Below are 23,430 nucleotides of genomic sequence, written 5' to 3'. Positions count from 1 at the left end.
GTGCACTCGCGAGTGGTGAGCGGGCTCACGGCGAGTGGAACTCACACTCGCGAGTGGTGAGCGGAGCTCTCCGAGAGTTTCTCTCGCACTCGCGAATGATGAGTGCGGCTCGCCACGAGTGACGCTCGCACTCGAAACCGGTGAGCGGGGCTCACTGCGTGTGGGGCTCGCACTCACTCGCACTCACATTCACCAGTCCAAAACGACGGCTAGGCTCGCTCACCACTCACTCATTAGGGGAGGTGTGAGTGCACTCGTGAGTGAGCCTGCCAGTCTATGGGTACAACTACTGGTTACATTTTATGTTAGGTGAAGAGATGCTCGAAATTCACTGGAAATGCCAGAAGTGAAATTGTGAATCATGTTGAACCGGGCCGACGAAGAATGGTGCACTTGAGCTATCAGTATGAGCTTAGAGACAACGTGGATCTCTAATGGTAGAAGCATTCCGTGGCAGGGGTGATGGAAACGCTATCCATGTCCTCGTGAGTCCAAGTCGCAGCTGAAGAAGAGCATGTGCAGCCCTTTTCAATGCTTGACATTAAAAGGTCAAATATCTTCCGTACGGCAGTATTGTTGCTTTTACGACCCGTTCAAGGCAAAAAAATCCCATATAGAATACAAAACATGCATAAATAGTTTATCGCTAAATAACCGAATGCCTACGGCAATTAGGGCATGAACAACGTGAAATTCCGTCATCCAGTAACGCACAAATCTTATTACCTATCGATTATTTTGAAACACTAATCTGAAAACGGACGTGATAACGCTCCTCAATATGTTGCAAAACACAACTGTGACGGTTGTAGTGGTTTCTAGCGGCTGGCACATAGGTCAATTATGCATTATCTTAGAAACGTATGGGAGGTTAATATATTTGGTGTAAAAAGGAAATGTTCAGTAAATTTCATAATGTGTCTCAAAACACCGGCGTTCTAGACATGTGATCACGTGATGTGGTCATTTTATTCGTAGTTACCGCCCCGTACCATCAACACAAAAGACTTCGAAGTCTTTGCTAAGTTTGTGACGTCGGCTGCGGTGCTGCCATGTATATCAGAGTTTCTTACTATATACGCTAGAGAGGAATCTGGCGCTAGCGTCTATGCGTCTCACATCACAGTGTAGTCTGTGTCGTCATGGCCCGCAACTGTATACGTGCGCTCACCTAGTTTCATCAGTGGCGTGGATTGAAACATTTTAGTGTCTGTAAATTCAAGTACAAAGCGACAAAAAAGCAAAGAATGGTGTAGAATTACGTAATGGTAAAATGAAACACGCTGTTTTAAAGCTCAAGAAATAAAAAGAGCGTGTTCTTTTTACTGAGGGTCTACCAGAACGGTTACGGCTACTATTCTGCGGCCTAACAGTAATGTAAAATTTGTGGGAGAAACTCATTAAGGAATCTTATTTTGCAAACATTCCTAATAATAAATTGTTTGAAAACCTCAGAAAGGTTTTATGCGCGTATACCTATAAAAACGAGCACTTCGCCGTTGCGGTGTTTTCGTTCTTGATTGCAAAACGGACCGTATGCTACAACTTTCGCAATGGCAAATTGCCCACTCATTCAAGATGTCCGGGAGCTATTGACATATGTACTCATACTGCACAAAAGAACCTGGAAGCTCATTTTCCTTACCACAAACTAACGTGTCTACATTGGGGGTTCGTACTTTTGTAAATATGTACTTATGGTCGCTCGCCGGCACAAGCCCTCCCATTTGCTTGCAGCGAAGCACAGCTGTCTTAGCATGAAATAATGGAGCGAGTGTCAAGTTTCCTAGCGAAACGAAGCAAGTTTCGGCAGTTTCGGCCGGATCGGCTACCTCGTTGACATGGCATTGCGTAGTGAAGAAAGTAAACCCAATAAAACGTTTAATAATCCGATTGGCATGCCAAGCCACCAGCTGTGGTCTTCCCATATTGCCATAGCCCTCTCAGGCGCAGTTTCCGCTCTAGTATACTTACTGAGGAACTCTATGATGTATATCTCTACTTTTGGCTTGTATTTGTAGCTTGTTTGAAGAGCACAAAACACTTACCTTTACCCTACCATTTTAACAACAAGATATAACTTCTAGCGCACTTACATTGACGGTGGCCGATCCTTCGAGCTTCACCAACTCGCCAAGGCAGGCCGAAAGCAGGGATGACTTCCCAGAGGCAACCGAGCCCACGATGGCGACGAGTGACCCTTTGGGAACCTTCAAGTTAATATTGCTTAGCGTAGCCGGGCTGTTTCGAGACCATGCGAACGAGGCGTTCTTGAAGTTCACACTTATCTCAGCTGAAAAAATAAACGAAAGGCGTTATTGTAGTCTCGCAGGTCTTACTACATGCTTCCAGTTTACTTTCTATGTCTCTAATTAGTAGTAACTTGCATTACAACTACACCAGACAGGGCTGGTGGCTTGATTGCAAGTTATTTATAAAGCCTCGTTGAAACGCTTCCAGTGGGATACGACCGACAGTGCTTTATAATCTTTCATAAAAACCCTGGAAGATAAACGGGTAGAATACCTAAGCCAAATGTAATGGCTGCTGAAACGGGCGCAGAAAACCAAACAAGACGCGGGCCAATCGATGCTAACGCCAATTACAAGCATTTCCGGCAGCTTTTCGGTTGGCATCTTTTTTGTTTGTAGGAGGGATTTTCAACAGCGAAGCTGTTTAGCAACACTTTAGTTTTCGTGTCCGCAGTTAAAAATACCAATAAAATGCCGAGCACACCCACTTAAGAAGATTCGCCAAGAATGCCGAGCATAACCACAAAAGGAGGCGGGCCAAGATAGGCCAAAACGAACATATCCACTTAGAGATTGGCCGAAATTGGCCAAAAAATAAATCCAGTGTTTGCGGTAATCGTGGCGACACTTGCTCGTAACGAGAAAGCTCCAAGGTGACCTTCCTCCAAGGTGATGTCCAAATATTGAAGGAAGCTCACACTTACAGCAACAATGATGGAGTAAAAAGGTCGTTGCGGCAGAGAAGAAGACGCAAATTGGCTGGAATCGGGGATTTAAATAGTGACGCTGGTGAAGGTTGCGTGCAACTTCACAACCTCCAAGCCTTACGTCTTAGTAGGAGCTTCCTTCATTAATTTTTTTCAAGCCCCAACTCAAAACGACGAGCCTTGCAGTGCCAGACACACCACTTGGTGTGCACTGCTGTTTTGAAAGTAATGGCTTTTTGTGTGCGCGATTTATTAAAAGAGAATTTCCAGTAATGCCCCAGAAATACGCTGGGTTTACTATACCTTATCGGACATACTTAAAAAAACTGCGTAAGCCAGAAACAGAAGATACTAAAACTTTTTGTGGAAAATGCGTTTCGGTTGTGGAAACAAATTCCAAGAGGGAATCCTGAACATTATGGACGCGTGGTAGCGGCATCAATCTCTTTCTTTATCTGCGAAAGTGGTTTCGATGCACATCTCCACTATGAATATTTCTGTAGGCAAAACCCTCATTTGGGGCAAAATTTTCGAGGCAGTTTTTTTATATGCCAACTGATCTTAGAACACGTAATGTGAACACTCAGGGGTTTCTGACTGCCTGTGGCAGGCCACACTGCTGCAAAACCCTCACACCTGTTCACAGCATCTCCAAGACCTCTAGTAGCAGGTGTGGAGAGGGCCAGTGTGTAATCCACACCTTCATTCAATCCAAAGCACTCGACACAACATGGTGCAAACACTTCTCAGAACTTTACAGAAAGCATATTCTACTATACCCATCATGATTTCTAGCAGACAAACCCCATGCTTTATACTATTCCCGTTTTACTGTTCCTGATAGAGATTCACACTTTACACTTCATTGTTACCACGCATAATCACAAAACTGCCCTTACAACAGCTATCCTATTGCTCTATTTCGCTCGCTATTTAACAGTCCACCTGTAGCTCTTTCTCTCATCGCTTTTATGAAGTAGTAAATTATTTGGAGCTCTTCCCCTACAGTGGGCCTGCGTCAGAAAAACGACCCTGTCATCTACTTCAAGAGGCAGAATATTATAAAGTATGCTTAGAATGGAGTTGAACGATAAAACGAGCTACTACGTCCAACCGTGAAAACAAATCATTGACCGCAAAAGAATGCTCAAGAAGCGACTCAACCTTGTTTGTCGTTGTGGTGCACAGCCGTTGGGTCGATGTCCTCCGATTGCAGAAAAGCATTAATCCGACCGCAGGAAATGAACATCTGTAAAAACAATATGAAGGAGGCCGACTAAAACAAATGAAAACCTACCATGCACATTGACTCTAAACCATTAGTTTGCTATAGCCACAGCCAGGGATTCCTGGACTAGGAGCCGTGTATACCAGTGCGCCCCTGGGCACGGAGTCTGATTGGGCTTTAAAAGTTTCTGCAAGCAGGCCTGTTTTTATTATAGGATAGAAAATCCGTAGGCTTATAGAAAGTTTATGGAAAGTTTAAACATAATCGCAAACAATTAATTCTCTCTCTCTCTAGGTTTAGAAGCCTAATTCATTTCTTAAACTTTTATTTCCGGATTCTTTATGAACTGGCCTGAAATGATGTATTTTTGAGTGAAAACAGCATCAGTGGTTGGACAACCATGTTCGATACTTTTAAAGGGACCTTGCAACTCGTCTTCCAACTTCTTTTCAGAACGTAGTCAACAAACACATCCAGTAGTTAAAATAGATGGTCACAAAGTGCCCAAGCCAAAAACTAGTGCTCTATGCTCTTCAGATAACCTGAAAACCAGCTTAAAAGATTTTTTTCTCTCACACAACACTTGGCGTTTTTTGAGCCCTCCAATTACGTCAAAACAGTGATAGCGGCTATTGCCCGGTTCCTTTGAGTTGCAGTAATAAACGTAATCGATAACCACTTTAGAAAAAAAGCCACGAAAAGCAGAAACGGAAGCCCGATAGATGTGTGGCGACGACCAAACCACTTAGTGGGCTCCATGCTGTTGTTAACTACGGTTTTGACAGTGCTTCTAGACGCGAAGAAAATAGTGAAAGCGTTCATCGGAAGTGTTGGCGGAATAGTTTGGATTTCTGGGCGTGCTCTAAACATGGACATTCCGTAACTGTATCAACACTTTTCGTTACAAGTTAACGCCCAGATCTTCAGCCTCCAAGCTGAATCATCCTTTGCAAATTATTGTTTAAAGGAGCCATGAAGACAAAATACAAGTTGGCTTTATTAGAAAGACTGCTTAGTCCCGATAACGATGATACCAATATCATCGCAATCTTCGAACAAATAATGGAGATATTAAAGAAAACGTGTGAAGCCGTGGCGACCCCCTAGGCAATTTCCCGCAACTTTTCTATGACGTCACGGAACCTTGTTTGTGCGATTGGCGGCCGCCTAACTGACCTGTCGCGACGACACATGACTGGACGTCTGTGATGGGGCCTCTAGTTCCATTTGACCGCATCACTTGAATGCTAACGTGCAGTTAACGCACTAAAAATTATGTTTTATTGTTGGCCCGTATGACGTCATTCTTGCTCATAACACGTCACTGTGGCGCAAAATTTGAAAGTTTTTAAATACTTCTTGCTTTTTTTTCGTTAAAAAAACGCCTTTTGTGGCTCTAATGGAGCTGAGTGAGATACTGAGTCCTAGTGCTTTCAAATTAAAGGAGCTTGTATTTTCTCTTCGTGGCTCCTTTAAGTAGTTCGATTAACTTGAATAAAGGTGCCGTCGCAATTTTCTGCTTCTTAAAGCGACAATGAGAGAAGCTGCACCAGAACACCGGCGGCAAGCTGTGAACTAGGTGCGGTTATGAAAACGAGCGTCCTTACCATGACGGCTTTGCTAATGACGAGCGGAAGGAACGCCAGTGGCAGCCGCAGCGTGTAGAAGAGCATGAGAGACACGAAGGCCTTGTTGGCGTCGAGGATGTTGTTGCTGTCACTCATCACATACGCCGTGAAGGCGATGAGGGACATCTGCGGGAAATGTGAGCTGTTTCAACTTTGGAAAATAAGTTGAAGCGAAGCATTTCAGACATAGGTATATGTGTGGACAACTACGGTAAGCCTATATGCGTCTACGGCATGAACTGCACATTCTTCTCGGCGACGCCGCGTAACTCCTGCTTCAGCAGTGCGCAGCTCTCAATTCTTGCATTCTCAATTCTCAATTCTCTCATTTCTCAATTCTCTCAATTCTTGACTGTCTTGCTCTCCGAGAGCTCGGTCTGCTCTCCAGTCGTTTTTTTTTTTTTTTTCGTCCTGAGCGAGTTTTCGCTCGCTCAAGACGAAGGAACAGTTTTAGACATCACTTCTAAGACGAACCTCCTACCGCACTCTTTTGCAGGATAATCCGTCTGCAGGATAATCCGTCGTCCTCGTTTCGACTTTCTCTCCTAAACTGCGAGAGTAGCCGTGTTATGGAAAAGTTAAAGGTGGAGAGAAAAAAGTCCGAAAAAGGAGCAAGCCCGCTCGCCTTATGCCACACATGTCGGTCATATAGGTACGCCCAGAAAATGCAATAGTGCGTTTGGCTATGTTCACGCGTTTAGCATGGCCGTATTTAGAAGCTTGCCGTATTTCTCCAGTTTTTAGGCAGAACACACCTTACTGGAGGCTTTTCATGAAACATGTGCCTTTTTTAAAAAAAATACTCATTATGTTTCGGGATTATCATTAAATCTCGTCCTGTCACTAAACTAAAAGAAGAAGGACAGAACGATTTCTGGCAGAGCTACTTAAGAATTCTTGACATCAAAAATTTCCATATTTGGGCTGGTGATATGTCATAAATACGTGGACTTTGAGCGGGGAAATTCCCGCAATAAGAGTTAAAAGTTATCTAACAATTCCATGAAACTGTCTCATCCGGCTTACTGTGAATTGCTAAGAACAAAAAACACGCATTTCCACGATGTGAAATCATGACCAGTGGGCGAAGCATTGGGTATCGTTCTTACCGTAAATCGACCGTGACATTGCCCACTCGCGCATGTAAATTAGTGACAACGCGTGCGTACAGCATATACAATTCCAATCCAACCCAATACAATACAATTTAATTTAATTTATTCCAATCCAATCCATTTCAATCCAATACAATCCAATTCAAATCAATCCGATCCAATTCAAATCTAATCCAATCCAGTGCTCCTCGCGCATGCGCAGCACGGCTCTACAAGAGCCACGGGAAACTTCTCTCTCTCTCTCTCTCTCTCTCTCTCTCTCTCTCTCTCTCTCTCTCTCTCTCTGGCCATTTGTGAACTTTTTATTTTGTTCTTGTTAACCTTTCGTGAGCCTTTTGTTCACAGATGTTTCGATCTACACGGTGCTGCGCCGTGAGCACGGACGCCGGACGCCGGACAAGCCTCGGCCTTAAGGTGCTTCGCCCCTAAAATACTAATTTCCAGTCCCAAATATGATCATGATTTCAGTTTGTGAATTCAGGACAATCCGTTGTAACGGTGGCACTTTTTTCGAGGGGCTCATTTTAGGGCGCGCTGAAAAATTACCCTTCCAACACGTTCCTCCTGAACAGAGTGCGTCTGAGACAAGTTCGAAGCCGGGGGCCTAAAAGGCGTGAAACATCGGCTTACCACAAATGGGGCACAGGCGAAGGAAAACACAACGCCGGCATCGATGTACGCTTGGACCCTCAGGCACCCGAGTTCGTCGTTGCGAACCTCTTGAACGCGTTTCTCGAACGCTTCCTCCCAAGCGTACAGTTTGAGGACTTTAATCCCGGCCAGTATTTCATTCATGAGCTTTATACGGCGGTCTTTCTCTTGCATCACCTTCGCCTGCAACGGATAAACTATGCTTTAAATTCTGTATGTTCGAACGAAAAAAAAAGTGTTTGTGCTAAATATACTCTACGACTGTATATAAATCAATTCCGGAGAGTATTTTGTGTCCGCAGAGAAAAATGCCCTGCTGCAAAGCGCTGAAAGGATGGGCTCCGAACCCAGGAGAATGAACAACAAATAGTACAGTAGAAGAAAAGCACCGAACAGGGACGCGTGACCTAAAGCGGCCATATAGACAACATACAAGTTTGTTTTACTGTAAATATTTTGTGCTTTATACCACCCCCCGCGCTTGTCCGGAAGAAAACGGTCGATGCTTTATTCACTCCGAAATTGACCAATTAAAGTTAAAATTCTGATGCTCCCGCCAAAAAGTGTGTTCAAACAGCGTCTGCAATGACATCATAAGAACAGGTCTTCATGCTAAACTTGGTGTGAAGCGGAGACTTGTTGACCGCTAGTCAACCTAGATGGCGCCACCATACCGCAGCGGGCATTTCTGTCTTTGCTTTGTTTTCGACCGTGTTTGTACCTGGGCTGTTTTTGTTCAGGGAGAAAATATTTGTTTCGTGGAAAACGGTGCTCATTCGACAAATATGGTCCCGCAAGACGCCGTCGCTTACGCCAATCGGCCAGTGTCGTATAAGACAAACCCAAAGAGCCGCAGTGCTGTGAAGCTAAAATCATAATGCGCGTGGTACCAACAGAAGTACGCATCGGTATTTCTATGTTTACGCGAGCTTTCGTAACGTCTACTGATAATCCTACAATTCTTACTGCTCTAAAAACAATGTACCCTAAATTTAAGCGCAAACAGCTTGTTCGGGAAGCTTAAAAGTTCTGCCCAATTTGCGTTTGCTTTTGCCGGCATCAGCCAATCGCAGAGCTGGCGCGTATGACATGGTAAGTTCTGTTGCGGGAAATAATCTCGTGGGTCACATGGCCATTCCTTTCTTTTTCCTAATTATATAGCTTGAGTGAAGTTTACGTTAAGAATGGTGTCAGTGTAACTCTAACGAGGCAATCTTTCGAATGAACCAAATTTGTGTTTTGTCTGCATGGTCCCTTTAAGCGCGCACCTTGCATGTTTCGAATCCTGTATAGTTCCTAGACTACCCTTTTCGTTTTAATGAAGAATACGAAAAAACATTTCCCACTGACAAGAAAACGCATTGAGCCCGTGGCGACATAAGTTCCTGTGGTGAAACACGTCCGCCCAACGGTATTGGCGGGTTGTGCATATATAAAACGTGTGGATATATAAAACACATGCACAAGTAAGCATAAGGAGTTCGAAAGGAACGCCCCGTTCCTCCCTAGTTGTCAGAGCAGCCCCTTAGAGTAGGAGGCAGAAACACACAAGGATCTAGGCAGGAGTACTACAGCCCCAGTAGCCTGGTTAATCGGGCATTGGACTCTTCTTCCGGTGGCCATGTTTTGGAATCCTACCCTGGTGCCATGTTTTTCTGCATTCCCTTACTTTCTTTTTTTCTTTCTCTATTTGCAATGTTCAAAAATAATCTATTTCAAAGCAAGAAATGCACTCCTCCTCCTATGCCACATCCTTGACTGCTGCCCTCTATTCCTGTATTCATTCAACTAATAATAATAATGAAACTTTATTTCTGCTCGATAATCACAGACACAGATACATAAACACAGATACAGAAAAAGAAACAGCGGAAAAAAGCTGTCACAGACAGCTTGACGAGGCCGCAGCCCCCTTTTTGCTCAACAGCAGCATCGCGCTAAAGAAAACACAGTCATAAAGACAACCGGAAAAGTAAGAATAGAAGTTAACAATATGACACGTCTTTTTGTTGCAAGTAATACGCGTTGCTTTCAACCGGTATAAAAAGAACAGCTAAACAAAAAGGCCAATGAAAGACATAGAAACGTTAACACATTTTAGTACACATGATACGTAATTGACGTATCATGTGTGCGTACTAGCCCCTCAACCCCAATTATGTTTCGTTCTCTGCATTAAACAAAGTCGCTTGAGTGTCCAGGTCACAACCCCAAGTTTTGACACGTGCGTTGTAGAGGTTCGATGTTTTTCTCTTGCTCCCTGGAAGGTACAGCTTACTTTATGGTTTCAATAACTTCTGTTTCAAACAAAAGAAAAATAGCTTCAATTACATAATTTAGGTAATCTAGGATTAGGGCATGGCGACCATGTTTGGGAAATGTCGATGCGTTCCCCGAACTACGTCACAGCAAGATAGCAAAATAAATGGCCGCGTATCTGCTGTCAACGGCCCGACGACGAAACACGATAGTCGATGAAAAACGACTATCGTCTTTAGATAGTCGTCTTTCGAAATGCCGACGAAAGACGATAGTCGACTGGCGCCGTGCCAAGTTAAATGCTTCTTTTCTCGTTCCCGCTCACCTCTCACCCTTCTCCTCTCCCATCTGGTTCCTCCCAAGATAACACGCTAGAGGTTTGCTCAAGTCAATTTAAATTTACCTTGTTCCATTGCCCTAATTTGGATGCCTGGACGCCAGCGCTGCCGTACGGTGGAGGCGCGCGTGAATCAAGGCACTCTACTACAACGTTTATAGAACCACGTTGCCCCACTGCACGAGCGTTCCAAGCGGAACGTGGGATTGATTTACTGGAGCCCTTCGTTGCTGTTGCCGTTTGATTTGTGATTTGTAGAATTCCGCAAGGAGCTATAGTAGCATGGGCAATAGCAGGCGACGGTTTCCTGTAGTTGATGTAGTATTTAATTTGCTATCGCAAAGACCGAGCATCTGTGTATTTTTCTTAAATACAGGAGCCCTGCAAATAACACTTATGTATTGATTTTCTGCTTCCCATTTGCGTAATGTTTTGTCCTTGTTCAACAATGTTGACAAGTATAATCATTTACACCGCACTTAGACGCTTACATTTGGCTGGGGGTGTATAAGACTATTGCGCAGCTTCTGTTTCACTTTGGCCGGGTGGCTGAATGGAGTCACAGTCATACAGACAGACAGACAGACAGACAGACAGATAGACAGACAGGCAGACAGACAGACACACAGACAGACAGACAGACAGACAGACAGACAGACAGACCAAAATTTGGGCGTTTAAGTAGCCCAAGAAAGACTAACGTCTTAAAAAACGTTCAGCGAACTTAACCCGTAAGGTTACGAGGGGATGCCTAACTCTGTTTACTAACAGAATTTGTACCTGCCATTCAAAGGACCCTGAAAGGGAAATACAAGTTTGGAAATACAAGTTTGACAATAGTAGCAATTTTATCGCAAGCCTCGAAGAAATAATGCAGATAGGACCTCGTTATAACGATGTAGTATCGGGACAGCAAATGAGTTCGTTATAAACGATATTTGTTGTAACAGTAGAGGTAAAAATCGGCTATAACAAATCGGCACTCTGGCTTGCGCAAAAATACTTGATGAAAAACATTCCTCGAGGCATCGAACCCACTTAAACAACCTTCCTCCTTGTTGCACTTCAAGCTCAATGAACCTGAACATGACTACGGGAAATTACACGAGAACAAAGTTCACCTGACAAAACAGGCCTGCTTCTTTATTCATTTGATGAACGATGTGATCTTCGTGTGGTGGCTACTCACAGCACTGAGCAGGGGGGAAGTTTTGCACAGTGCCCACGAAAAAAAAAAGGCCTTCATACTTCTGCAGTTTTGGACTACGGGGGTTTCTTCCAATTAGCTTCTTAGCCTCCTGGTAAAATATTTCGTCGTTATATCCAATATCACGCATGGCTCTCACGGACTAAGTTCGCTATAGCCGATAATTCCCTATATCAGTGTTCCTCATAACGAGGTCCAACTGTATCAGAGGAAACAGATGCTGCAGTGGCAAATGGCCATCAACTTTTTGGTTACTTCTTTGACGTCACAGAATCTTGTTCGCGCGATGTGCGGCCACCCCCAAGAATTATGGCCGGGCGATTGTAGTGGGCCTTGTAGTCCCGATAGACCGTATCACTTGAATGCAAACGTGCGGTTAACTTGTAGGGGAGGCTCATATTACGGGGCGGCTCATATCAGCTAACTTGTAGGGGCGGCTCATATTACGTCTTGACTGCCCATAACACGTCACTGCCGCAATGAATATTACTTGCGTTTTGTTGGTTAAAAAACGTTTTCGTTGCCGGTATGCAGCTAAGTGAGTTACCAAAATCTAGATCTCTCAAACCGAGAAAGCTTTTTTTTTTTCTTTTCGTGCCTCTTTAGTGACAAGAAACAAAACACGGCTAGGATTGCCGCTTTCTCGAAGAAATACGGTGAAAGACGCGCGTGAAGAAGCCAGGTACCTGATACGTGCGTAGGAAACCCGTCACGACGGCGTTCACGGGGAGTAAGGCAACCACTGACGCTAGCCCACCCAAAGTGGCCACGCCAAGCTGTTGCCAAAGGAGGTAGGTGGCCACGACCACCTGGATGGGCGTAGCCCACAATCCATTGAACACCTGCGACGAAGGTGAAGAAGCATTGTGCCTGTGATCCTACTAAACCATGCCAATACAACGATACATCATCCCTGTTTATTGGATCCTCCAAAATTAAACATGAACAGGCGAACAACAAGCAATTAAAGATTTTAATAAATAAACACGGATAGAGCCCCAAACAGTAGTTTTTGGAGGAAATTCAATTACAATATTTCGAAAACAGTAAAATAGTAAAATTTATAGTAAATAGTGTAGTAAAGTAAATAGTATAGTAAAATTTAGTATAGTATAGTATTATAGTATAGTATTATAGTATAGTATAGTAGTATGGTAAAATTTAGTATAGTCAGTAAAGTATTGTATAGTAAATAAATAGTAAAATTTTTCGGGCAGCTGGCGCACGGGGTATGAATGCCTACAAATTCTCTTACTCGTTGCACAATCACACAGGTCCCATTCAACTGACCTGGGTGAATTTCATAATGCGCTGCGTATCAACTGCCATCAGATTTACGATCTCGCCAGTCGTGAAAGATCCCTTAGAGCCACTGGATAGGGTCAGCGCCTGGAACATTAAATACGAGAAGTTTGCAATGACGGCGATGCATTGAGAAAATTTCAAAGGTCGGCTTTCTTACTCCAAAAAAACAATATCCAAACTAATAAAAATGTGAAGCACTTTTCAGTGAAAATTCGTACAATAATGGGCTGAGCCACAGGCCACGAAGTGTTGGCGTTTTTATACATAAAGTTGGCACAAGGCGAAGTAAGTCTCTTTACGCTACTTCTGACCAACGTAGCAACTTGAAAATAACTTTTCTTCATAATTACTTTCATAAAGAACCGTTGATATTCACAAACATAACTGTAGGCAAAGTCCCCGCCACATTATTAGCTTTCAGACGCGGGGAATATATTCGAGCAGGGTGGATTCGAGAAGCCGTTCTTTCTGGTAAGAGGTGCTCTGCTCCCCTTCAGTATTGAAGCGCTGTTGGTCGTGGAAAGAACAATCTCAACTACGTTTCCCGGCAGCAACACATGAATGAGGTCCAAAGGCATGTTTTACGCTGGTATGCATTTATAGTGCCCATCAGTCTCAAAGGCGCACATAGTTTTGCCAACACGCCATGTTGTCCCCCGCGCAAGCTATTGGCTCCTCTGGCGCAGTTTCCTATAATATACATCAACGCTTGCCCCACTGCCACAAAATACATTGGCCTCTTTTTCGAAAGGGGGATGAATAGAACTGTACTGTTCTCTCAGAAGCGTACATGAATCGGCCTCTTTTTCGAAGAAGATGAGTAGATCTTTACTGATGTGTCAGTACAGTACATAAATGGAATGTAGCTATTACAGAAGGGGGTGCCACAAAAATATACCGTTGAGGGATCCCAAGTGTGCTACAGGGCGGCGCGTGTGAACCCTGCTTTGCAATTACCATGGAGACGACCTTTTAGGAAAGTTAGGAATAGATCTACGTCTTACTAAATGTTTTTCTGGAATTAATTTTCGCTACTTTGCACCGCGAACTTGTATGTTAAAGGAGTACTGACACGAAATTTTTATGTTACGTTTTTTTCGCTGCTATGCGTGCCTACCAGCCCACTAATCATAGAATGACAGATTAGACGGTCGAGCGCAGCGTAAACATTCATTTACGGCGTCGTTTATTCGTGCCAGTTTCGGTTTCGACTGAAAAACGCCGAGCGGCCGCCATGACAGCATGTATGACATGACGTCACCATTCTTGCCGTATCGCTGCCTCTCTGGAAGCGCGCTCGAGCGAGCGCACGCGCGCGCCCAGACCGGCCGAGGTTTTCGCCGTCCCCACAGGCCCGGGCAGCATGACGTAAGTCCCAAAACCATGACGTGTACACACGCCCGAGCAGTGCGCGCCAACCACAGCCAGCGCGTCGGCTTCGTCACGGGAGCCCCGACGTCGGCAGTTTGGGTCACGTAGCAGATGATGTCACGTCGGCCCGCTCTGGGCTTTCTCGTGTGGGCGAAGATTAAAATGGATTTTAAATATGTTTCACTGAACGGTTGCTGTTGAAACTTGCTGGGAGATATCTCCTGATAAAAAGGAAGCGTTTTACATAGTTATCTCAGCTTTGAAATTTCGTGTCAGTACTCCTTTAACGGAATTCCTATTTTTGGTGACACAAGCTTCACGCAAGCCGAACAAAGCAGTACGCAAGAGCGAAGACTGTGCCCAGAGAGTTTTCTATGCGGGAGCGGAAGTGTACAAAAGACGTAAAACTTGCTGGAGACTTCTGGTGTAAAAACATCGATGATGTGCTTAAGAACAAAACGAAACATCAAGAATAATGATCGAATACAACATTGAAGGCAGGATTTGACTTCGCGCTATGGAAATCGAGTCCAAGCCTCACCACTATTAAAAGAAAAATTGTTCGGATTGGTCTTTCCGCAGAAGATATCTGATAATTACTTTTCAAGGAGATTTTTTCTAACAGTTATCACGTAGTCATGAAAATTCCGATATAGAGATACATTGTAAACATAAGCACTTTATGTGTGTACAGGGTTGTTTGACAGCGCAAAAAAACATTGTGAAACTAGTTGGTTTTCTTTTGCAGTAATAAAAATTCCGGATACGTACAGATGGCGTTAGACAACCGTGAATCCATCCTAGTGACCAGTACTAATCCTCAATGAACCACACAATTGGGGAGGTGTACCACACATTTAGGGATGAGTTACCACAGGAGAATGTTTACATTTCTTCCAAAAATTGCACTTCATTCAATTGAACCCTAATCCTCTATTTGTATTCTGATATTGTGAGTTGTATAATCTTCCCCTAACATTTTTTTTACCCATGCATTTATGTTGAAAAAAACTTGCTTACCTTTCTGTAGATGGCATTAATCAGCGCTGAACGCATGCGCATGGACACAAGATATATTCGATATTCGTACTGAGCGTTGAAGAGGGACTCCGACATCGACGCGAAGAACATGGCTGTGGCGTACCAGACCCCATTCCAGGAAGATTCATCCGACTTCATGAATGTTATCAGCAAGCTAGACAAAACACAAGGAAGCAAACTGAATGCGACGAAACATCAGTGCACAACTTTCATTGGACCTTGTCAAATCTTACAAGACCGTGTCAGTTCTTTTAATCGCTTTTCCTAAACACAAAGCACTGCTCACTTGGGAAGTGGAGAAAACGTATTTGTTCCTTATTTCAATCAACCTGCAAGGCGAGGGCAACTTTTCGTCACCGAGTGACTGCTTCTCAACACCATGATTTCATTCCAAACAAACGAATTTTCCTATCAGCAAAGTGGCAGTGTAATGACAGTGTCATATTATAACGCCCCACACAGGAAGACGTTTCAGCACAATTGTTAGTGGCGTGGTTCCTGAAATCCAGCAGGGCCACAGCAAAAGTATCCTCTCCTCATTCGCGTAAAAACAAGGAGTAAAATACTGGCTCATTTTCTTGCTTATTACCTTCGCGAATTTCCGAATTGCTCAGCTGGCAGTTATGTGAATTTGCTTAGCTGTGTGGTCGCACTATAATATAAAGCAGGGGAAAAAGTTTACAGCAGTCACAATCAACTTCAAAAACAGTAAATCAAAAAACATTTTTGGGATGGAAAGTGCACGATGGCTTTAGTCATGCAATTTAACAGACACTTGACTTGAAGACTCCCGCAAAACTTTAGTGTGGCGGCAGCTATGCCTTCAATATTTTATTGTGGAGTACATTTTTTCACAACATTTCGCTTACCTAAGTAATTGGCTTTGCTAAATATCTAGTAAACACACGGAGACATTCCTATTTAGGTGATTTTCAGAATCAGAATCAGAATCAGAAATGTGTTTTATTTTCCTCGGATGACAAACGGACCTCAAACAAAAACTGCTCATTGAACAGCTTGACGAGGTCTGAGGCCGTACACACAAAGCGGCAGCGGCATAACCGCAACGTATTATTCAGTTGTGCAAAAAAAGGGGAAAAAAATAGAAAAAAAAGAAAAATTGTTAGTGACAAAAAGGGTGTGATTAACGAAAGAGAACAAAAAGCTTGCATACGCAAAACGTAAACATAACAATATATTACATTCAGATTATATAAACACATGTGCGCGAGCAAAAATGTGTAGAGCAACTGTGATCATGCGTACACAGGCATAAACGAGTATACACACGTATGGCATGTGCACCCAACTCCAGTGCACGAATGCATGCCCGCAAGGCAAATGACAGTTTATCAAAGTCAATTTCACAAATAAAATGACAAAATACTTGGTATATTCATTACAACGAAATAAAAACACAGAATGGGAAGAACCAAACGTTTACATAACGCTGTGAACAACGCGAAAAGAGAAACAAAAAACATACGCCCACGCATATATGACTCTCAAAGGCAAATCCGACGTTTTCTTTTGGACTAACAAACGTAAAACAGTGTATCACGCCGAATGTAACTCACTGATATCTTCAACCCTTAAGAAATTCTGCTTAAAAAGTGTTCAATTAAATCCAGCTTACTTATTTTGGGACCATGAAATAACGTTTTATTAGTGTTGATGGTTCAAGGCATTGCATATTTTAGCATTTGTTGACCGCAGTTGAAGCGCGTTCTTGGAAGAGGACGCTCTTCTCAGTGCCGAGTATTAGTAGCCGGTGTGCGTTCTTTCAACACCGACATTTTGATAAGGACAGTAGTGCATCGTGAGCTTTTAGCAGTTAATAATGATACAATGATGTGTTGTACCATCATTCGCTCGGGTAGAACCTAAAAATCTCTTGCCACGTACTGGATTCATCATAGAACAAATTTAAATAGCGCGCACAAATACATAACCCCCTAGTTTGTACTGCGCTGGAGACGAAACGTGCTCAAAAGGGCCCTTTGGGAGGGACCATGACGTTTCTGCAGCTCACATGAATTGCTTAAGGTAAAATCATTTGTGGTTCGACGGGTCACTACAAATTAAAGCGAGCCGCATTTACTGCCCTCCTTCCTGGAGGGCAGTAAATGAGACTGTAAAAGTGCGAGGAGCACAGATAAATACTTTGCATGGAAGATAGCAAAAATTAACAATTCTGTCTTCTTTGCTTCTGTTTTCGATCTGAACGCTCGCGTTTCAGTTATATCCGTAGCGGTGGCCGGTTGACTGCACCGGCGAGCACTCGGACAATCAATATGGACAATCAATGTTTTCGTGCTAAAGGCCCGTCTACTTTTCCGATCCCCTGAGCACGCTAAAACAATCGGTAGCAACCAATTACGACGCTTCCCATAAGCCAGGTCACGTGCAATGAACCGATGGCTGTTACGAGCAGTTTAGCTGCTTTACACGCTATTATCAAACTTTGCAATAGGGGCAGATTGCATGCCCTTAACGCATGCGTCGTATTACCGGATAATGACTAATTTAGCTCAGCGCGAACGGCTCCACTGAAGAAAACGGGGAGTGGTGCTTCCACTGAAGCCCTGTGGAACATGTGGTAGGGAACATGCGTAGCTTTTAGCCCAACAGACCATCCTGTTCTGTATATTTTCTGAAAAATAAAATTGTATTGTATTGTATCGTAAAAAAAAAGCCCCTTCCCCCACGCACGTCCGTCAGAACGTCGGCGCTTTCTGGCATGCAACGACTACTCGGACGCATGCCAGTGGTGTCCTTTATTGAATAGCATGTCATCCATCATTCCAAAAAAAATTTAAAGCAATTGCACTTTAAGAAAGTCACCAAGTAGCACGATACAACAAAAATGTCAGGCAAATCTTGCGCGCTTGGTGAAGCGAACCGTAAACACGAGCTAAACTAATGCGCGCTGCCAATAATTGCAAAAACATTTTCCTTTTAATAGTGCGGAAATAACAGCTAGCTATACTGTGATAGTTATCCGGCGCTAATTTTCTCCCGAAAACTGCAGTACTTTTTGCCATGCCGTTTCGGTTGTCAAGCCCTTAGTCTGCAACGCCGTCGGAAGCCCGTCGTCTGCTGCAATACCCGCACATATACTTTGAAAATTTATGTGTGCTCCTGCTTCTGTATATCCGAGCTCACACTGCCTAAAGCGGACCTCTTCGTCAGCTGGCTCTGTGGGGCGGCATTGCGGACTCGAAAAATTAGGTGGCTGCTATCACAGATGCCGCAGTAATCACTGCAGTAGCGGTAGTCACTGCGAGAAGAGCAAACCGACCAGAAGCCTAAGACGTCTGCGTGAGCTCCCAGACAGCGGACGCAGTCTTGCAATTAGGAAGTTGAGCGTAAGTAGTAGAAAAACCATTCATTTTTGTTAATTCGGTGTCTAAGAACCAGACAACAGAACCACTACTCCCGACGTTATATTCTGCATATTTGTTCTCGATTCATTCTAGCTGAAAAATTCTTGAATTTGTACTTCACTTACTCTAGCAAAATGGGGTTAAGAAAAGCCAGCAGACTTGCAACAAGCTTCTGGAATGCGCATACAAGGAGTTCATGTCGGAAAGTCTGGTAGAGCGGCTTTAGAAAGTCCTGCTGTGGCGTGGTAGCTGGAGCGCTTTTGACGACGACGCCAGCTTTCCCAGTCTCCCTGCACAAAGAAAATCACATAGCAGTACAAGACCTAATTTTTACTTTTTAATGCGGAAATAGAAGAATTACAAGTGAGATTTGGTCATCTTTGAATACGAACAATCAAGCATAAAATGTTTTATACACGCAAGTGAGCACTACGTTTGCAATTGAGCACTGACTGAAATAATGCACATTATGCACTAGCGCGGATACAAATACAACGATTGAAATCCAGGTATATATTTGTGCTACGAATTTCCGATACAAAAACCTAGATAGCATTCACTATAAAAACTACAATAGATACAGTCATTCTCCCCCCCCCCCCTCGACTGTATCGTCCTTGATAAAAAAGCGTGATTTTCTTGCTCTTAGGTTAAGCCCATGAAAATAGCCCGTCATTTCAGTTTAAATTCCTAAAAACAGTAAAGCGCGATTTTCTCGCTCTTGGGTTAAGCCCACGAAAATGACCTGCATTCAGTTAAAATTCCTAAAAACTGTGCTTTATGTCATTTTAGACGTTTTCACTGGCATGTGAGCTGACTGATTACCAGTAAAGACTGAACACATTGCTAAATGTAGCCTGATATGACAAGCAGGTGATAGAACATTAATACAGCAGCAAAACATAACATGAGAACAGGGAGCTTCGAGTGTGCTACAAGCTTCGAAACGTGGTTTCTTACTTCTGTGGACCACTTTCCAAATCAACCAATGTTAGCTCTACCATTTTTTGACATTCCAGCAAGCTTCATTCAAACTGCCTAGAGCCTGCAGCAAGCGAGGCGGCGTTTGTTTCTTCTTCCATTTATTCGTGATTGTTTTTTTTTCATACTCTGCCCCCTAAATGGCAAATAATGCCCCCTCCCCCCACTTGCAAACACCTAACTTTCTGAGTGATTTGCCGATTCTTTTTTATAGAAACTGCCCTGGAAGGGATTGTGTGATATGGGGCCTACACTACTCTCTGCAAGGAACCACGCATCATGCAAAAGGTACCGGCAATAAGTGAGTGTTCAACACCTCTTCTTCACTGCTTCACTTTCCTCAACTCCAGCCATGCTGCCTCCAGCATTTCAATAAATATTAAAATTTTAATTTATTCCTGAGCATACGGCGCTCTCACCTGCCATGCTCCCCTCCCGTTGCCCGATGACGTGTTTATGGACATCAGTGGCAAATATGTCTTGAGCGCAATTCCGCCTTTACGCTAATGTGATATGCATAATATCAGCCACCACAACCCTTCTTCTCAACTGCGTTTGTCTCCTCTAAACTGTGCCTCAGATAGAACGTAGCCCTCTAATTTTCCTACCCATGCATCGCTTCTCCAGTCCGAAATACAGTAACATAAACACATGACAGACAAAAGTCAAACTCACGTTGTTTCTTTTCTACCACGGTATAACTCGTCAAATTTCTTGGCGATTTCAGGCGTCGAATTAGCCTTGTCGAGGTCCCATATGTCCGACATCTGAAGTGGCTGCCTGTACCCCTTGGTTATAATCCTGAAATAAAAGGCAACGGTCAAAAGCTGAGTTCATGTAAACGGACTGGCTGGCAGTATATGATGCACTAAGTCTAATTGCGAACACTGACAGGACCAGTCGTCTTGAATCGAACCGTAAGACCTTGAGGCGGCACCTTATTTGAATAAGGCGGAAGTGTATTGAGGAGTCAAGGGTTGGATTAAACTTTAACCGGTAAAGAATTCCATGAATAAACAGTGATGCAGTCTTTGACTAGGTCTTAAAGATTGGATTACTGGTACACGTGACATACGTGACTGCAGCCCAGCCACACTCCACTTAAAAATTGTGGCTGCATGGCGAATTTCTTGCATTTTAGGAATACTGGCTGGAGTAACAACCCCTACAGCCACTGGGTGAGGAAGCGAACCGCAGAGTCGATGAGTGCCATAAGGGCTTCAGCTTCTGGCGAAGGAAACGAGGCCATGAATGTACGCATGGCGTCCGCAATAAAGAGAATTAAGAAGCTTAGTTTCCCGAAATCTTGTTTATTGGAGGCTTCTGACTGAGTGTTAAGGCACGTACGATGGAGCCATTTTGAAAGTCCGGCATCACGAGTCTCTCTGGGAGTAGGAACAGTAGTAAGTGTTGCTGTAGGCAGGGTTAGAACTGCGGCTGAGGTTGCAACCGAGGGTACAACTGGTGATGTATGCGCAGGTGTATCTGTGGGGGCAGCTGTATAGGCGGCCTCGAGAGGAGGCTTGGGGTGCTGGTTTTTGTCGTGTAAAGGTTTCCGACTTCCCGCACTCAGCATCATCATCATCATTACCAGCCTATCTACGCCCACTGCCGGGCTAGGCCCTCTCCCATTATTCTCCAATTATCCCGGTCCCGTGCTAACCGCGAACAATTTATCCCCGCAAACTTCTTGATCTCATATGCCCATCTAACTTTCTGCCACCCCCTGCAACACTTGCCTTCTCTTGGGATCCACTCTGTAACCCTTATTGACCAACGGTTGTCTTGCCTTCGCATTACATGCCCTGCCCACGTCCATTTCTTCTTAATTTCTACTAATATGTCCTTAACACGCGTTTCTTGACCCACTCCGCTCTCTTCTTGTCCCTTAATGTTACACTTATCATCTTCCGTTCCATTGTTCGATGAGTCGTCCGCAATTTAAGTTGAACCCGCTTAGTGAGCCTCAAAGTTTCTGCCCCGTAGGTGAGTACAGGTAAGATGCAACTATCATGCACTCTACACCATTCTTATTTTTCTGAATATTTCTGCCTCATGGTTGGGATCCGGAGTAACTACTTGGCCTAAGTAGATATATTCGCTTACAACTTCCACTTCCTCGCCACCATCTCAAACCGCTGTGCTGTCCCGAGGTAATGGATCATTACTTTAGTTTTCTGCGCATTGATTTTCAGGCCCATGGTTTTACTGTGTTTGCCCAGTTCGGTAAGCATGCTTTGCAATTCGTCCCCCGAGTTACCTAGCAAGGCAACGTCATCAGCAAACCTGACATTACTGAGGTATTCTCCATTAACCCTTACTCCCACCTACTCCCAATCCAATGTTCTGAATACTTCTTGTAATCATGCTGTGAATAACATTAGAGAGATTCTGTCTCCTTGTGTGACTCCCTTCCTTGTAGGTATTTTACTGCTCTCCTTGTGGAGGATGATGGTATCTTTGGACCCATTGGAAATATCCTCTAGTATCCTTACATAATGCTCCTCTACACCCTGGTTCCGTAATGGCTGAATGACTGCTGAGGTTCCGACCGAGTCAAATGCTTTCTCATAATTTATGAAGGCTGTAGAGGTATAGTATACTCCGCGCACTTCTCTATCAATTGATTGATCATGTGAATATGGTCCATTGTTGAATAGCCGTTACGAATAGCCTTAAGGTGCAGCGGTGGCGTAGAGCTAGAGCGTCCACCTCGCGTGCCGAAGGACTCTGGTTCGAATCCAGGTGCCGGACAATTCCCACCGGATTAAAAAAAATTCGCGTGTTGATGGAATTGCAGAATGAGGCTTGGGGGGCTGCCTGACCCCGGCGATCATTGCCCGTAACGCACTCCCTCACCAGAGCAGGATTGGCCACCCTGGTGAAGTAATGGCCACAACCTCCCATGAATACACCAATTAGCCAACACCCCGCAGTCTCCAGTGGCTGCGAAGCAACTGACCAAGGCGACGGTCAGACCTGTGATGCAGAAGAGGGTGCTACGAATCCCTGGAGCCGGACAGGGTGCCATTGGAATCTGAACCTGGCAACGTTTAACACGAGAACTTTACCTAGCGTAGCCAGTCTAGAGGTGTTGTTCGAGGAATTTTAGGGCAATAAATGGGATGTAATAGGGCTTAGTGAAATTAGGAGGGCAGGTGAAGCCTTTACTGTGCTGAAAAATTGACACGTCCTATGTTACCGTGATCTAGTGGACAGAAGAGAAGTGGGAGTGAGATTTCTAGTCAATAAAAGAACAGCTGACAACATATAAGAATACTATAGCAATAACGAAAGGGCAGCCGGTCTTATAATTAAGCTTAAGAGGTACAAACTCAAGGTGGTACAGGGCTACGCGCCTACATCCAGCCACGACGACCAGCTAGTTGAACTCTTCTATGAAGATGTGGAATCGGCAATGGCTAAAGTAAAAACACAGTATACCGTAGTTATGGGAGACTTCAATGCTAAAGTAGGCAAGAATCAGGCTGGAGACAAGGCAGTTGGGAACTATGGTCTGGGCTGTAGAAATAGTAGGGGGAACCTACTAGTCGAGTTCGCAGAACGGAATAATCTACGCATCATGAACACCTTCTTCCGCAAAGGGGGGAGTCGTAAGTGAGGGTGGAGGAGCCCTAATGGGGAGCATAAAAATGAAATAGACTTCATATTGTGCGATAACCCTGGCGTCGTGCAGGGTGTGGAAGGGCTCGGAAGGGTAAGGTGTAGTGACCGCCGTATGGTAAGATCTCGAATTAGGCTAGATTTGAGGAGGGAACGCAACAAGCTAGTACGAAAGAAGCAGATCAATGAGCTAACAGGGAGACGTAAAGTTGAAGAATTCAGGATCACGCTGCAAAACTGATATTCAGCTCTTACAGAGAAAGCAGAGTTTACGGCACAGGAAGCCAGCGACGATCTTACACGCATTATCCCGGAGTGTGCAGTAGAAGTCGGGGGCA

At 44.1% G+C, this 23,430-nt stretch overlaps 1 protein-coding gene across 1 annotated transcript in view; it reads right to left on the bottom strand.

The window, feature by feature from the left end:
• Window positions 1-23,430, bottom strand: part of LOC144143036 (multidrug resistance-associated protein 1-like) — an 81,902-nt gene that overhangs the window by 35,252 nt on the left and 23,220 nt on the right. The window contains exons 7-15 of the mRNA XM_077674856.1: window positions 20,144-20,269; window positions 18,613-18,777; window positions 15,081-15,255; window positions 12,675-12,773; window positions 12,071-12,226; window positions 7,561-7,764; window positions 5,795-5,941; window positions 4,124-4,208; window positions 2,097-2,293 (exon numbers count right to left, since the gene is read on the bottom strand). Coding sequence (XP_077530982.1) covers window positions 2,097-2,293; window positions 4,124-4,208; window positions 5,795-5,941; window positions 7,561-7,764; window positions 12,071-12,226; window positions 12,675-12,773; window positions 15,081-15,255; window positions 18,613-18,777; window positions 20,144-20,269 — 1,354 coding nt within the window. The remainder of the gene's footprint in view (window positions 1-2,096; window positions 2,294-4,123; window positions 4,209-5,794; window positions 5,942-7,560; window positions 7,765-12,070; window positions 12,227-12,674; window positions 12,774-15,080; window positions 15,256-18,612; window positions 18,778-20,143; window positions 20,270-23,430) is intronic.

Source organism: Haemaphysalis longicornis, unplaced genomic scaffold (assembly GCF_048455015.1).
Source record: "Haemaphysalis longicornis isolate Haplotype H1 unplaced genomic scaffold, Haemaphysalis longicornis Haplotype H1 scaffold_6, whole genome shotgun sequence".
In the NCBI taxonomy this organism is placed as follows: Eukaryota; Metazoa; Arthropoda; class Arachnida; order Ixodida; family Ixodidae; genus Haemaphysalis; species Haemaphysalis longicornis.
The sequence above is the reverse complement of the archived record's forward strand: the minus strand, read 5'-3'. Positions and strand labels throughout refer to the sequence as shown.